Source organism: Chelonoidis abingdonii, chromosome 1 (assembly GCF_003597395.2).
Source record: "Chelonoidis abingdonii isolate Lonesome George chromosome 1, CheloAbing_2.0, whole genome shotgun sequence".
NCBI lineage: Eukaryota > Metazoa > Chordata > Testudines > Testudinidae > Chelonoidis > Chelonoidis abingdonii.
In genome coordinates, this window is record NC_133769.1 from 336,641,078 (window position 1) to 336,657,619 (window position 16,542).

Genomic DNA, 16,542 nt, shown 5'->3' on the forward strand with positions numbered 1-16,542 from the left:
GTTTATTCTGCTTGGGCGAAACCTACACTCTGGAGCACTGGACAATATGCCAATCCTTTTCCACCAGGATGCACAAGTCACAGGATGCTTGACTTACGCTTCACTTTCTGGAGTAATCAAAGTCACTTTGGATCCTGAAGAAGTGAGTACCATGTCCAATCAGGTATCAAAGAAGTGAACATCCATGAATTCCCCCTCTAGCAGGCATGCAACGCCAAAATCCAGCACTGATAGACTCTTAACATCAAGAAAAGAACTGGTATTGAGGACCCTGGCACCAATGTATGAGGCACAACCATTTTCAACATGGAAGACTGACAGGTAGAAAGGCTGTTCCAGGTGTAAGGGGACTGTTGTTGCCTTACTAAAACTCAGTGGGGGTGTTTTGGTTGGCTAGCTCCCAGTCCCAAAAGAAAGGGGAAGGGTCAATGGGAAATCAGGACCCTGAGACTGACAGTCCCCAGGAACAATGGTGAGAGGCCAATGCTCCAGGTCAGCCTGACTGACAGGATGGGCAGGCTAATCAGGGAGTGAGGAGGCCTGAGGGGTCCCGTTAGGGTGAACAGATCACCACACTAAAATATATTGGGACACATTGGAGTGCCATCAGCCCTGCCCACAGTCCACCTTCGCTCTGCCCTGGCTCTTCCCCCCACTCTGCCCCAGGTCCTGCCCCTTCTCCACTTGCCCCCCCCACCACGCCCTTCCTCATCTCCCAGCCTCCTGCTGGCTTGGTGTGTCCCTCCTCAGTCCCCCTACCCACCACTCACCTCCCAGCCCGTTCGCTTGCCCCTTCACCCCCTGCCTGCAACTCACCCCTACGGTGCCAACTTCCCCTCTGCCGAGTGGCTGCTTGCCCACTTCCCGCCTCTTCCTGCCCCTGCACTGCCCTCACCCCGCCACCATTCCACCCCCTTCCTCCAAGTCCCTGCCCCTGCCCTGCCTGGACCACCAGCACTGGATGGAGAAGAGTGCCAACTGCCCTTATGAAGAATCTTTTCCACTTGGAGGAATAAGTCTTTCTCAAATCCTGCATCTTGGCAGGGGGTTAGACTAGATGACCCTTGTGGTCCCTTCTAACCGTATAGTCCTTTGATTTTGTTTTTGACTCCTGCATGCTGCAAGTGCCTTCCCATCAGCTAGCAAGTATTCTTCACTTCTGTTGGGTTTTATCTTGGTTTTCCTTATCTCTGATTCCCGAGGAATTAACATATCTTCACAGTATTAACTTGAACTCTGAATAATAAAGTTAATCTTTGCTTCAAAATATTTAAGACATGCTTACAGCATTGTAACTGCTACACCTCTAGGTAACTTACATCTTGCTTATTTTCAGCTGTGATTTGTCCATTTATATTAGACATATGATGATCAGGAAAACTTGAGAGGGTGATCTCTTCCTCTTACATACACCAACATTAATTTCCAAGAATGTATCTTATAAAGCATGACTGCTAAATTTATGCACTCAGAATAGCTTACAGGGTAAATCCAGAGAAATGTCTGAGTTTTTTATAGAGTTATTTCAGCTTTACACTGGTTTATAATTCAGAGCAGAATTTGATCCATCAGTGGCATTTTTTTTTTCATTTAAGTAACCCTAATAGCATGCAGTGTCTACAGCTATTTTTATTTTCTTCTTTTCAGGAAGAACACAGTTTAAAGTGGGAATTAAGGCACTTTCCCCCAAAGAAGTCATCGGGATCCACATCCCTAACCTTATGGATAGGAATGATGGGTCATTTCTTATACAGTATCGAATGTATGGGAGTGTCAACAAAGGGTTAAAGATTGAAGTACTTTATGGTAATGAACACGTAGCTCAGTCTCCTTATATTTTGAAAGGTAAGTTTTCAGTTTACCTTTTTATGGTGACAGCTACAGAAATGCTATGGACTAAACTTTGGCTAGTCAGAGACAGTAACAAACTGGAGGTACTAATGCTTTTTCTGGTTTAAGCAGCCTCTTACACAGCCTTCCTCTTACACAGATTAAAGGAGCAGAAATAATCTACATACAGATCATTGTCAAGTTATGGGACATAAATATTTACGCCTGTAGACCATGGTCCCTGAACTTCAGGTCCTGCCTCAGAACATGCCTCCCTAGCTCTTGTTGCAGGGTGACCTTGAGGTTTTGTGGAGTACCACAGCAGAGACAAAACTTCTTCATTTGTGGTCTAGCTGTGAGTGCTATATGTGTCTTAAAGGAAACCTCACCTAGTAAAGCAAGGAAATCCATGTTGTTCCCAGCAATTCATAATTTGTTCAGTCCATCTTACCCAGGGCCGGTGCAAGGATATTTTGCACTCTAGGCAAAACATCTGCCTTGCACCCTTCTCCTCCCCTACCCCTCCTCCTGCAGTATCGCTTATTATAAACTTTCAAAAATAAATACTGCATAATATGGTATTGTTCATTAGAATTAATACACATTATTGGACCCCATATCTACTTTGGCGACACCATCAGAGGACTCAACCACATCAGCCACACCATCATTCACCTGCACATCTACTAATGTTTATATATGCCATCATGTGCCAGCAATGCCCCTCTGTCATGTACATTGGCCAAACCGGACAGTCCCTACATAAAAGAATAAATGGACACAAATTGGATATCAGGAATGGTAAAATACAAAAGCCAGTAGGTGAACACTTCAGTCTCCCTGGACATTCTATAACAGATTTAAAAGTCACTATTCTTGAACAAAGAAACTTCAGAAACAGACTTCAAAGAGAAACAGCAGAACTAAAATTCATTTGCAAATTTAACACCATTAATTTGGGCTTGAATAGGGACGGGGAGTTGTTGACTCACCACAAAAGCAGCTTTGCCTCTCCTGGAATTGACACCTTCTCATCAATTATTGGGAGTGGACTACATCCACCCTGATTGAATTGACCCTGTCAACACTAGTTCTCCACTTGTGAGGTAACTCCCTTCTCTTCATGTGTCAGTATATAATGCCTGCATCTGTAACTTTCACTCCATTCATCTGAAGAAGTGGTTTTTTACCCACAAAAGCTTATACCTAAATAAATCTGTCAGTCTTTAAGTTGCCACCGGACTCCTTGTTGTTTTTATAAAATTAGACTGGTGGATAGTCTGTCATAGTGAGGGATTGGGTTTGGTGGGGAGAGGAAGCAGACTGGGTTCAGCAGTGGGGATTTGGGTTTGGCTGGGGGGTGCAAGGGAGCAGACTGGGTTCGGTCACTGGGAGGATTGGATTTAGTTGGGGAGGGGAAGAGAAGCAGACTGGATTTGGTCAGTGATGGTTCGAGTTTGGCCGGCAGGAGAAGGAAGCAGACTGGGTTCGGGACAGTGGGGGATTGGGTTTGGCTGGGGAGCAGAAGGGAAGCAGACCTGGTTGAGTCAGTGGGGTATCGGGTTTGATAGGAAGGGAAGCAGACTGGGTTTGGTCAGTGGAGGTTCAGGCTTAGCTGGGGAGTGCAAGGGGAGCAGACCGGGTTCAGTCATTGGGAGGATCAGGTTTGGCTGGGGAGGGGAAGGGAAGCAGACCAGGTTTGGGTGTGGAGGGGGGAGAGGGGCAATCTGGGTTTGGCCCGGGGAGGGGGGGCAGTGTAGGATTCAAAGAGCTGCAAGGTGAAATGGGTGCTCTCCAGTCCCTGGCATGCAGCAGCGGGCCAAGTGCAATTGCAACAGGGCAATGGGAGTGTGTCGCCTGCTTTGCCTTCATGAGTCCATCCTGCGCCCAGACTGGGGAGTTGAATGCTGGGCTCTCACTCTGGCAGGGGGATGTGGGGCAGGCAGGACTGTGAGGCCCTCACGCCAAAGCAGGGACGAGAGGCTAGAAAGCTGGGGCGCAGGGAGGTGGGTTAAAGCAGCTTAGCCGCCCCTCCACGCAAGAGAGCCCGCAGAGCTGCCAGCCACGATGTCCCTCCCCTTCTCTCCCCAGAGCAGAGCCTCTGCCCAGAAATCCTGCAGCCCGCTCTCCAAGCATGCCATGTGCAAGCTGGCTCCGGCCTGCACTGCACCGACAGCACAGCTCAGCTCCAGCGGCGGTCTTACACTTCCCGCTGCAGACTGCTCCACTCTCCTTCTGGCTGCTGTGCAATCTACGAGACAGAGGAGCTATTACTGTAACATATCTACCAACACAGCAATATCTGTACAATTATCAATTCACAATCAAATGACTTCGCTGGCTTTCTAACTGGCAGGAGAGCAATTCATTGGGAGCATGGCTCTTATCATATACGTCCTCCCTACAGTCTGTGATCTGCAGCCAGCGTCTTGATGGGCAGAGGCGCCCCCAAATCTTGGCGCCCTAGGCGGCTGCCTAGTTTGCCTAGTTGTTGCACTGGTCCTGATATTACCTTTGTGATTTATAAATCTCAGTCCTTTCTAGGCATTGAAATCTTATAACAGCCCCATGTTCTCTTCTCTTTTCTTCCTACAAGCCCAGTTTAGATCAATGCTGGTCCCTACACTTAAAAGGGGAAAATAATCCAAACTGTTTTCAAATTTCTAGTCTTCTTTCTTCTCACAGTTGATTGGTTGCCTACCAAGGGAAAAGGATGAACACTGAAAACAAAATTACTACTTCAGCATCATTTCCCATTCTTTCCTTCTCCTAATCAAAGTTTTGGTTTTTTTTGTATAGCATCCTATGTACACACTATTATAAAACACTTCAAAACTGAAGCAAAAATGGTTTTAAGATGAGATTTTTAAGAGAGGCAGTAAATTGAGATGAGTTCCAGATAGTTTGGAATAGCAAAAATGAAAGCAAATTTCCTCCCTGTTTCCACTACTGCTCGCATGGAGAGGACAGAACCATAGCCAGAGTAGGTGCAGATTAGGGGTAATAGATTGATACAACAGTAGAAAATGTTAGTGCAAGACTATGAAAAGTTTTGAAAAATTCGAGTACTGTGGATGTCAAGTGAAGTTGACAGTAGATAGGTGTGATGTGGTCCAACTCCAGCAAGACAGTAGCCTCGGTATTGGTGCTGGAGCATACTTACATAATCACTAATGTGACAGAGTACAGTACTTGTTTTTAGCTAGAAGTTCATGGAATAAAGTTTACTTAAATGCTTAGTCCTTATTACAGTGTGTAAATCCACACTGATCCAAAAGGACAGACTACATGATTAATTATACATAAAAGAAAGCACCTCACTAAATGTAAAGACTGTGGCACCATAAAGTTCTAAGTAAAGGTTAAAATATTGATAAATGAAGCTGTACAGCTGAATAATAGTATTGATGGATGCTTTAAAGAACTATAGGCATTCTGGCTCACTGGCAGGTAGCATGACATTGGTACACGACTCTGTTTTTTTCAGTAGAGATGATCGAAAAATGGTAGATATTTTCCCTGACAAATTAAAAATATATTTTTTTTTTCAAAAATTTTCAGTTTGTGTTTGGATTTTGGGCAAAATAAAATTTGTTTTGGTGATTTAGTTGTTTTTGGTTTCTAAAAAATAAAAAAATGGATTTTTTAGTTTTTCATCAAAAACCCAGACAATTTAGAGAGAGAATTTTCCAAAAAAATATTTGTTGGTCTTTTTATTCTAAAAAGCAAAAAAACCAAAAGACTTCCACCAGCTCTAGTTTCACATTTTTGTATCCATCAGGAGCCTTGGGCATTGTAAAATGAGATTATCACAGAAGTCATACATTCTCATTGCTTTGTGTTCTGCAGGGCCTGTTTATCATGAGTATTGTGAGTGTCCAGAAGAAGATTCTCAGACCTGGCAGAATATTCTCTCTTGTCCATCCCAAGAGCCTCAAGTTACTAAGGACTTCTCTTCTTTTCCCATCATCAACCTTCAGCAGATGCTTCATGAAGTCCCAGCAAGGTTTGGGCAAACGGGAGGTGCTATTGTTCATTACACTGTTCTCAATAATCACATCTACCGTCGTTCCTTAGGGAAGTACACAGACTTCAAAATGTTCTCAGATGAAATGTTGCTCTCATTGGCGAGAAAGGTACCAGCTATATAAGACTTCACTTAAAGACTTTTGGATCACACAGATTTGTTACCATTTGGATATTCTATTCATACTTTTATTTTCATACAAACCTTAAATGACTGCTGTATATTTAATTATTAAACTAAGATTTTATTTTTATTTCTGCATCTGCATGATATCATCTGTTTAGGAAGCCTGATGTTACTAATTATCAGATCCAAAGCCCATTGAAGTCAGTAGGAAAACTGCAGGGACTACGATTCTAGAGGCTTTCCTGAATTGAAACTCCAGTTACATAGATGGCTTGCAGGATTGAGGCTGTAGTCAGTGTCTTTATCTCAAATAATACTGATCATTGTTTGATGGCTTGATTGACTGATTTTGAGAGACAAGATAGGTGAGATAAAATCTTTTATTGGACCAACTTCTGTTGGTGGAAAGGACAAGCTTTTGAGCTTCACAGAACTGTTCTTCAGTTCTGGAGAAAGTAACTAGAGTGTCAGAGCTAAAGACAAATTAGGACAGATTGTTAAGCATAGGGGTTTCACATATGCTATAGGAGGCCACTTAAAATGAAATGGACAGTTAAGAGATATCAGGCAGTTGGGTAAATAATAAGCCCATTACAACAATTTGTAACACACTTTACTGTCTGATACCCCTTAATTGCCCACTTCATTTTAAGTGGTCTCCTATGGCATTCTCCCTTCCAGCATTAGAAGTTGGTGGAATAAAAGATACTTCCTCTCCTACCTTGTCTCTCTCCTATCCGGAGACCAACACGGCTACAACAACACTGAAAATGATTGATTCTTTGATACAAGAAAACTGATGACTGTACTTTACTTTTAAAGCATGAGTAATTGAAGCATAAACCTTTGTGTAACTGTCCAGTATTGGATATACTTCTAGGTTCATCTCCCTGATGTAGAGTTTTATCTTAATGTTGGAGATTGGCCAATGGAACATCGAACAGCTAATCATACGCCTGGCCCTATACCTATCATTTCATGGTGTGGCTCTGTGGATTCAAGAGACGTAGTCCTTCCAACATATGATATAACCCATTCAACACTTGAAACCCTGCGTGGTGTTACAAATGACCTTCTTTCTATTCAAGGAAATACAGGTAAATTAGAATTCATAGACTTTACAAATCAATTGATAACCCTGTCAAAGGTGAAGTAACAGAATATATGTAAAGAGAGATATTGGCCAAAATTTTCAAAGCCAGATAACTTATATAAATATCTAAATAAGAATGGCCTGGTTTTTAGAAGTGCTGAACACTCACAACATCCACTGACATCAGTGGGAGCTGAAAATGCTTGTATTTAGTGCCTAAATATGGATTTCAAAGTCTGACATTAGGCACTCAGGCTTGAAAATTTGGCCTTAAATTCAGACTTTAGTTACACCCATGCAACACCACTGACTTTTAAATTAACAGTCTCCCATCTGGGTTCTGGAAACAATACTTTGTGTTAAAAAGAATCTCTTCCTCCTACAGGTATAAAAGTTCACAAAGCAGACCATAAAAATCCCTTTGAAGTGATTTATGCTCTGTCATGTTAGTATGCCAAGTACAATTATTACATTTTGCAGTGGAATGTTTTTAGAAAATAAGTGCCCAGTAAAGTATAGTTACTGTGGTTTGACAGATGTAAATATCATGATTATAACTCCCTTCATCCAGTAAAGTGCTTTAGAATGTTTTAACCTAACACTAGTCCAATTCCTGAGAGGGGATTTGGGCTATTGTTGTAATTTGTTTAAATTAAACTGTGAAAATGAATGCATAACCTAAGGGTCGGCAACCTCTGCCACGTGGCTTGCCAGGGTAAGCACCCTGGCGGGCCAGGCCAGTTTGTTTACCGGCCATGTCTGCAGATTCGGCCTATCACGGCTCCCACTGGCCGCGGTTCTCTGCTCCAGGCCTATGCGAGAAGCGGCGCAGGCCGAGGGATGTGCTGGCCATGGCTTCCCGCTGCCCCCATTGGCCTGGAGCGGGATTGGCCAAACCTGTGGATGTGGCAGGTAAACAAACTGGCCCAGCCCATCAGGGTGCTTACCCTTGTGAGCCACGTGCCAAAGGTTGCCAACCCCTGGCATAACCTTTTGCAGCACAGCCTCCACTACACTGAAAAATGGAAAAATATTGTTTGTGTATAAAGAAAACCTCAAGGGCCAGGCTTTTTTTTTTCCTATTTGTTTGTTTGAACATTAAAAAAATTCTCTTTTTTTCCTGGGATCCTCTATGGCTGCTTAGAGAATTAGGAATATGATGTGATAAGCACCAAAAAAATGAAACTTGACCGAGGAAGTGATGTTTATTTAGACAGTTTAAAGCTCCCGCTCCTTCACCAAATATTTACTTAATTCAAATACCTGATAAACAGTTTGGACACAAGGTCTCTGTTAATGACTCAGTATACCTGTTCCTTCAATTAAGGATGGAATAAGCTGCTCCCATCCACTTCTCTGGGTCCTCCACAGAGACTACCAGCACAAACAGGCAAGGCAAGATTTGACATTTCTGGATATTTCTAAAAGTATAACAGCAAGCAGAATGAAAGTCTTACAGGCTTTCTCTGTATATTGTAAAGATACAAAAAAGGATACAACACCTTTTTTTTTTTTCCTCTGTAGGTCACCTTTAAGTGACCCCTCAAAGGTCTGGCAAAATGGGCTGCTTAACAGAGGTTACTAAAGGTGGAGTGGAATTATGTGTTGGGATATTTGGGTGGACTTTTAAGATTGAAGGTCTCGCTCAGGTTTCACAGTATTCAGTACTCATATAATTAAAAACTAACAAAATTATTTTCTTGACAATTTGTTGAAAGACAAATAATTTTCTTAGAGACAATATGGGTGAGGTAATATCTTTTATAGGACCAACTTCTGTTGGTGGAATGGACAAGTGTTCAAGTTTCACAGAGCTCTTTGTTTCTTAAAAGAAAAAAGACTTAATTTTACATTTTAAGAATTTTTTTCCATGCCAAAACTTCAGGACAGGGCAAATATTTACCATTTAGGTTTAAATGTTTCTTTAACTAACAAGTTCATAATGGAAATTTATGTTGATACCTGTTTTACCATACATGGGAGTGTGACCCTGATATCATAACAAATTCATATTGAATGTATGAGCATGTGTAACATAAAGATTTCAAGGCTGTGTTCCCCACCCCCCATCTCATTCATTATCTTTAGGCCCTTTCTGGCACAACAAAACAGAGCGAGCTTTCTTTAGAGGTCGAGACAGCCGAGAAGAACGTCTTCAATTGGTGCAGCTATCTAAGGAGAATCCAGAGCTACTAGATGCTGGAATAACAGGATATTTCTTCTTCCGAGACAAGGAGAAAGAGCTGGGAAAGGCTCAGCTCATGGGATTCTTTGACTTCTTTAAGGTTTGCCACATTATATTGTAGACATGGGCTTACTTTGCAGTTAAATGGTTACTAACCGAAGAGAGGCAGCTTTCCTTTTTAATTTTGCTGATTGCATTTCAGTGTTTGAAACAGTTATGCTGTCCTGGGCATATGTGGCCATACAAAATAGATACTTTATCCATAAAAAAAAACATAGTGTAAAACATCCTTTAAAAAGGCCATCCATTGTGGTCTCTTTGACTTTAGTGGGCTTTGGATCAAGCCTTTTATTCAGATTTCTGACCCACTGTAACTGTACATTTCTTATTTAACATGCAAACAGTAGGCATATTTTATATAGATGTATGTGCACTGTGTATTTGAAAAACAGTTCTTGTAGCAGTGGGTCAGAAAAGTATATTGAATGTTGCTGATTTATTTGAACCTGCAACTCCTTCAGTTGCTAAGTCAGCAGCATCCAGCTATGAGCAGCGGGGAGGGACAGGATGTGAAATGTCGTCCTCTTTAACTTTGCTCATGCGCAGACATCTGCAGTCAAGAGTTTCCTGGCAGCTGGATTTAGCCATAATGTTATTTCCTCTTCATATTCTTCAAATGTGATTCACAAAACAGGCAGGCATAGCTAGCTTCAGTGTTCTGTCTCTGTCCTCTGAAACTGCTTGCGTTATGTTGTGCCATTCATTGCGGATGGTATGAAGTCGCACCACCTCAAGCGGAAGGCTTGTGAGTGAGGAGATGGAGAGGAGAGCATTTGGGAACTGATTCAACTCAGAGTCGCTAATATATTAAACATCTTATCATTTGCAATTATTTTAAACCTTATGTTTGCCTTACAAAATTTTAATTTTGATTTAGTGGCTTCACTAGAATGTAATGAATCTGCTGATCCTTATGGGAAAGTGAACAGCGATCCTGTAAAGTTGCAGCAGAATTATAAATCTCTGAAAGTAAAGAGGGCATAGCCTGAGCTGCATTGACTTCAGTAGCTATTATATTTTTTGCCAGCTGAGGTTCTGCCGCATGGATTATATCAGAAATGCTAAAAACAGAGCTCTCCAGAGTGAACGCTGTACATTACCTTTAGTGCAATGATTACTATTACTCTGTTTACTTTTAATTTGAGGATAAATTTGGTCCTCTTTAAATGAGAGATTATCATGAGAGATATAGGCTACAACTAGATGACAGCTTCCCTCACCTCCAACTCTATCCTTGTCCTAGCCATCATGGTGTCCATGTGAATTGTGGTTTTGTGATGTGAACTGAGGACAACAGGGATTAGGTTCTTCATAATAAACTCTATTATATTTGGATTTCATGTATATAAAACATGGAGCTGATATGGATGACCTGAAAAGCTTTGGTGGGTACCTAGATGAAAGCTTTTGATTTTCTTACCCCTGTTGTCAGTTGTTTTGGGGCTGGGGGGGTTGTTGTTTTTACTAGGCTTACACTTCACAAATATTGAGCCATATCCATCTTGCTTTGTTTATTGACTTCTGTGGGACTATTAGGGTGAGCAGTATTTGGCATGTTTTTAATTGATCCTGAGGTCAGCCCTGTGGGGTAGGTAAGTGAGGACACACAGGCATAGAGGCTAAATGATTTGCCCAAAATCTTGTAAGGAATCTGTGTCAGATCCATGATTAGAATCCAAAGGTTCTTAATTACCAGTCTTGGGCCTGAACCACAAGACGGTGCCTTTCTCTAGATACTTATGATTTCCAGGACATTTTGAAACTGTGCATATATCTAACACTAATTAGGTTGAAAGATGAGATATTCTGATTCAAAATATTTTTTTCTCCTTTTTTGCTTCTTTGTTTTCACTTTGCAGTACAAATATCAAGTGAATGTAGATGGGACAGTAGCAGCATACAGATTCCCATACCTCATGTTGGGTGACAGTCTAGTACTGAAACAAACCTCTCAATACTATGAGCACTTCTACAGTGGATTAAAACCATGGAAACATTATGTTCCAATTAAAAGAAGCCTTGATGACTTGCTGGAAAAAATAAAATGGGCTAAGGTAAGTGTTGTTACCAACAAAGTTAAAAGAGGTAAATTGACATATAAACAAACACATTCCTAATGGTCCTCTGCCTTTTGTATTGCTAAATCTGTGTTCTGTATCAACTCTGCACTGATGTATTCAGATAAAAGGTGTATATATTGCTATTTATTTATTTATTTATTTAACTAAATGAAAGTAAGGCCTCAATTCAGGTAAACATCCACATTCAAGAAAGCACTTAAGTACAGGCTTAACTTTAGGCATGTGCGTAAATGTTTTGCTGTAGAACAACTTTAAACAAATTTTCAGATCTTTAAAGATTGCTTTCAAACTTTGGATTACCTTTTTTTTTTTTCTTTCCAAATGCTGTGATCACAGAGTATTAATGCAGATATCCTGTTCAGATGTACCAAAATAATACCTTCCTGTAATGTAGAATGAGAGAGACGGGCTATTTATAAATATTCCAAACATTATTGTGATGATGTAGAATATAGCTGAAACTAGCAATGTGAGAAATATAAGAAATGTTTCAGTTCTGAGTACTGTAGTTGTTCACAAAGGACCAGATGAAGGGCACTACAAGCTTTGAAATGAAGCTCTAAAACTCTTGAATACAAGTACATGAATAAAAGTGCTTAGTACACTACCCACATCACCAAAACACATTCCACGTGTGTTATCAAGGATGGTTCAGTTGAAATACTTCACAAAGAACAAGGCTGGAAACAGAAACACTTAATTATGTGCTGTAGGAAAAGATAAAAACTACAGCTCTGTATTCTGTGTAACCAAATCTGTGTGAGAGACCTCAAACCTGCTTATGAATTGGGCTGTGACTTGGACAATACAGTAGAGTAGTAACTGACTGATTTTTTTCCAAATATATGCAGTTGGCCACCAATACTCTTACCAGCAGCCCTAAGGATATCAATGTCTTTGTGACCATGCAAGTATACTGATAAATTCTAAAAACCTGGAACTAAATACTGTGTTCTTGCACTATATCGGTAATTGTACATTGGATAGCATTCCAGCTATTACTACAGATCTGAACAGTCCTCTTAATGAGAGTTATCATGCTAGAAGGGAATTGAGTGATTCACTGATTGCTCTATAATTCACTGCTGTTTCTTTCCAATTTCTCAGGTAAATGATGAAGAAGCTAGGAAGATTGCTAGAGAAGGACAGTTAGTTGCAAGAGAATTACTGCAGCCTCACAGGCTTTACTGCTATTACTACCAAGTGTTCCAGGTTAGTACAGTCTGTCATTTGGTGACGTTTTCACCTAGCTGCTACTAATTCTAGCCCTACAGTTTTCTATTTAGTCCACATATCTTAAGACATTGTTCATGATAGGTTGTAAGGGATCATCCAAGAACTCTGGCTGAATGTACCTCATTATTATTGGGATGCAATCTGAGCTACCAGCAGTCCTACTGTGAAAGGGGTCTCATGACTTCCCACCTCGACCCCATCCGCTTTCTATTCTGTTTTATAGTGCTTTATTTCTGATTGACAGGTGATCTTACGTTGGCCTTTGACCCTTTGGCTAGTGTTCCTCCTTTTGCTAGCTCCAACTTCATCCTCTGAACCAATGTCCCAACATGGCATTGGTTCTTTGGGTGGCCCTGGTTTTGGTTACTGGAAAAAGAAGCCCTGGCAATATGGCAACTGTGCTGCCAGGTAGCAGGGCAGGCCAAAGACCCAAGTCTGTTGCAGATGGCACTAGTCTCACACTGATTCTGGGGTATCCCTGGAATTTGTGGACTGTCCTGTGGCCTGTTTCTTGGTGGTGAGCAAATCATACTCAGCAATGTAACAATTACGGAGGAAACTGAGAACCCCACAGGGATCCTCCCTTTTACCTTCCTTCTATAGATTTGCTCCTGGGAATGGAAGGTTGGGCTCATTATTAATCGAATTACAGAGATATTGTAAAAGAAGGAGTAACAGGAGTTGATCACAGCCTGTGGAGTAGGGGAGAGCAGAAGGAGTGTTGTCCACAGAAATGGAGTTAGCAGAGGAGACTTGGGAAGCATCTAAGATGACAACTGGCCATCCAAGAGGGTATGTGAAAGGGATGCAGGATAGATCCAACCAGTTTGTGCATGGTGCAATATACATTATTTTCACTTCAAGAAGCAGAATTCTAATTTGATTCAGAAACCCTCTACTCTCTATGGGTATTGAATTGCTTTGCTGTTCTGCTATACAGAATCAGATCTCCTATGAAGCACACATTAATGACATCACTTTTTGGACTGTTTAGTGTGCAAAAATATGACTGATCATTTGCATGTGTTTATGTTAAGCAGTTTCATACTGTTGATGACAGTATTAAAGCTGACATTTAATAGGACATAAGACAAAACATTAAAGGGAGTTCCAGATCCAGTTTAGTTTATTAGTAGGTGTTTCAGTGAAAACCTAGTAAACAGACTGTAAATGATGTAGGAAGCAGTGTTTAAAGCAAGGCTTGACAATGGAAGAGAGGAGAGTTCTGTTACATGAATTACATGCTGTTGTGTCAGCCTTAAATGTCACTTGCATATTTCAGAAATATGCCAAGCACCAAGCCAGCCAACCTGAAATACGAGATGGAATGGAACTTGTACCTCAACCTGATGACAACACTTCCATCTGCAATTGCCATAGGAAAAAGCCTTTAAGGGAAGATCTGTAACTGTACCAAATGAAGAAAACCACTCCGGTTTCACTAATGATGCAAAAATATACATGGGATTTAAGCTGTGAAATCTAGGACATACTTGTGCACTGGGGAAGATTCCTGGTTAAGTACTCTTATTGTATTTGCATACCTTTATTCACTCTGCCTATGATATACAAGTTAGTGTAAGTTCTTCTACAGAAGCATTTATCACACAACAGAACAGTATTAGATTTCTCCATTAAGTCATCTACTGATTTCTATTTTCTACTGAAAATAACTTTTTAAAACCAGAAATTATTCTACCACAGTATTAAGCTGAATACTATATATACAGCAGATTCGTAACCGTAGACACAAAGTGGATCATTTTAGGTTTACAAGTTCCAAATCTGGTATTACAATCTGATGTTTATTTGATGGTCCATGTCAGATAAATCTTGTGATCTCCATTCAGATCCTAGTGACAAGTAGTCCAAATCAAGAGTCAGATTGGGCGTAAAAAATGGTGGTGATCTTTCAACCTCCACCTGTGACCAAAATGAGAGACCTTCACCCCTACTGTAGATTGTATAGATATTCAAAATATGATCCTAATATGGTCAGGGCACTTGCCTGAAACTCAAGAGACCTGGGTTCAGTTCTCTGCTCTGCTACAGAGCCTATGCCAGTATAGCTACTTAGTGAAGACACACTGTACGCCAACAGGAGGAGTTCTGCCAGCATCGTAATACCTCCTCTCTGAACATTTATCAGCTATGCTGATAGCAGCACGCTTTTGTCGGCATAGCTGTGACAACACTGGGGGCGTTGACAGCATCACTATGTCAGTTGGGGGAGTGATATTTTTCCAGCATAATTTTGTAGTATAGACCATGTGTTAGTCCTGGCCTACACTTAAAATTTAGATTGACCTAGCTATGTCACTTGGGTGTGAAAAATTCACACCCATGAGTGGCGTAGTTCAACTGACCCGACCCCCAGGTAGATTATCTACATAAACAGAAAAAACCCTTTTATTGATGTAGGAAGTCTAGGCAAATAGGCTCTATCAAATTGTCAGTAATTACCATGTTTAAACATACTGGTAGCCAAAACATATTGTATGTTTTTTCCTTGTCTATTTGGACAGAAAATACTGCTCTAATCATGTTAGAGAACCACATTTTAGCCTAGTGATACATACAAACATGTTTACAAGTAATTTCCCCATTCACACAGGCAAAAATAGCCACATTTTAAAACATGGTTTGGACACTCGTATCACTACTATAATTAATCATGGTTATTTTTGTAGTGCACACAGGGTCATAGAAGAGAAAAATATAAAGTTGCCATTTCCAATCACACTACCAAGGGAAAGAAAAATTTCTTTTGTTCCATGTCCGCCTCCTCCCTCCACTCCGGCACCCCTCCACCCACACCCCACAGTTACCAGTGCTAGATTTGAATAGAAAAAATATTTCAGTGCTGTCTTATAGATCAACAAAATGCCCTCTCCACTCTTTACAGACACTAAAGTATTTGGGCTTTGTATAATGTCTGGGCTTTTTACATATATTGTAATGATCTTTTTAGTTGTACAGTATTTTAAAAATTGGTGCATCTCAAAATGTCTTTTGAGTGAAATACATTGTAAATATTTTTAGAACCATTGATAGGGTGAAAAGGCCAAGAAAGGGTTAAGGGCTACTTGTCTGTCACATGACTCAGGGGATTTAAAGAAGGGGTTTGTCTTCTTTCAGAAAGGCAAGGGGGAAAGCTTGATGGTGGTGGTCGGGGGGGATCACTTTGTTTTTATGTAACTCTTGACTTTCTGTGTTTGAACAATAAATTGGGTCCTGAGGCCTACCATGTATTAGAGGTGAACCCTTTCCCACAAAACAACCTGCCTCTGCTGAGTCAAGCACCTTAAATGCTTAGTACAGCTCCCATTTAGTCAAAGTATTTGTGGAAGGTGTCAAAACAACTGGGTAATTGGTGTGTGACTGGGAAAATGACTCATGAGGAATATGGTGTATTACCGTAATTTAGATATGAGGGGGGTTTTGGCTGTTGAGGGAGGGGACGGGAGCTCAGATAAATGTAGCTATTCTGAATGTGTGAAAAGGTATTTTCAGGGTGGCTCTTGTTTGACTGTCAAATATTTATTTTTCATTTTTCTGATATAGGCACATGGAAAAAAGCAAAACACGGCATAGACAGTTGTATCTGCTGTACAGAACCAAGAAAATGGAGGGGAAAATATGTAAAATAAACAAACCAGTTCATTTAGCGCTGATGTTGCATGCTTCCTTCAGAACACAAAACTCACAACTGAATTAGAACAATAATGATTATCAAGCATGGAACATCTGGACTCTGGATGCTCTGCTTGCAATCATTCGTTACGTTTCCTTAGATGAAACATCTGGCACTACCAGTCACTTTCCAGGGTTTAGTTCTACACTTGAATAAATAGTTTGAGTTTTATTTGGCATGGAGATAAGTCCTAGGCCAGGTCTACACTGC

At 40.9% G+C, this 16,542-nt stretch overlaps 1 protein-coding gene across 4 annotated transcripts in view; it reads left to right on the forward strand.

Annotated features, from left to right (window-relative positions):
* LOC116824703 (protein O-glucosyltransferase 3-like) overlaps positions 1-16,306 on the forward strand; it is an 81,579-nt gene extending 65,273 nt beyond the window's left edge. For 2 of the 4 annotated variants that reach the window (XM_075061692.1, XM_075061689.1), the window contains 8 exons: positions 1,648-1,845; positions 5,680-5,966; positions 6,864-7,080; positions 9,165-9,361; positions 11,181-11,375; positions 12,510-12,614; positions 13,921-14,154; positions 16,203-16,306. In XM_075061692.1, coding sequence (XP_074917793.1) covers positions 1,648-1,845; positions 5,680-5,966; positions 6,864-7,080; positions 9,165-9,361; positions 11,181-11,375; positions 12,510-12,614; positions 13,921-14,046 — 1,325 coding nt within the window. In that variant the 3' untranslated portion in view covers positions 14,047-14,154; positions 16,203-16,306. Of the gene's footprint in view, positions 1-1,647; positions 1,846-3,182; positions 4,106-5,679; positions 5,967-6,863; positions 7,081-9,164; positions 9,362-11,180; positions 11,376-12,509; positions 12,615-13,920; positions 14,155-16,202 lie in introns of those variants that run through there. The other 2 variants (XM_075061691.1, XM_075061690.1) reach the window with 2 other exon arrangements.
* Positions 16,307-16,542: the final 236 nt, after the last annotated feature.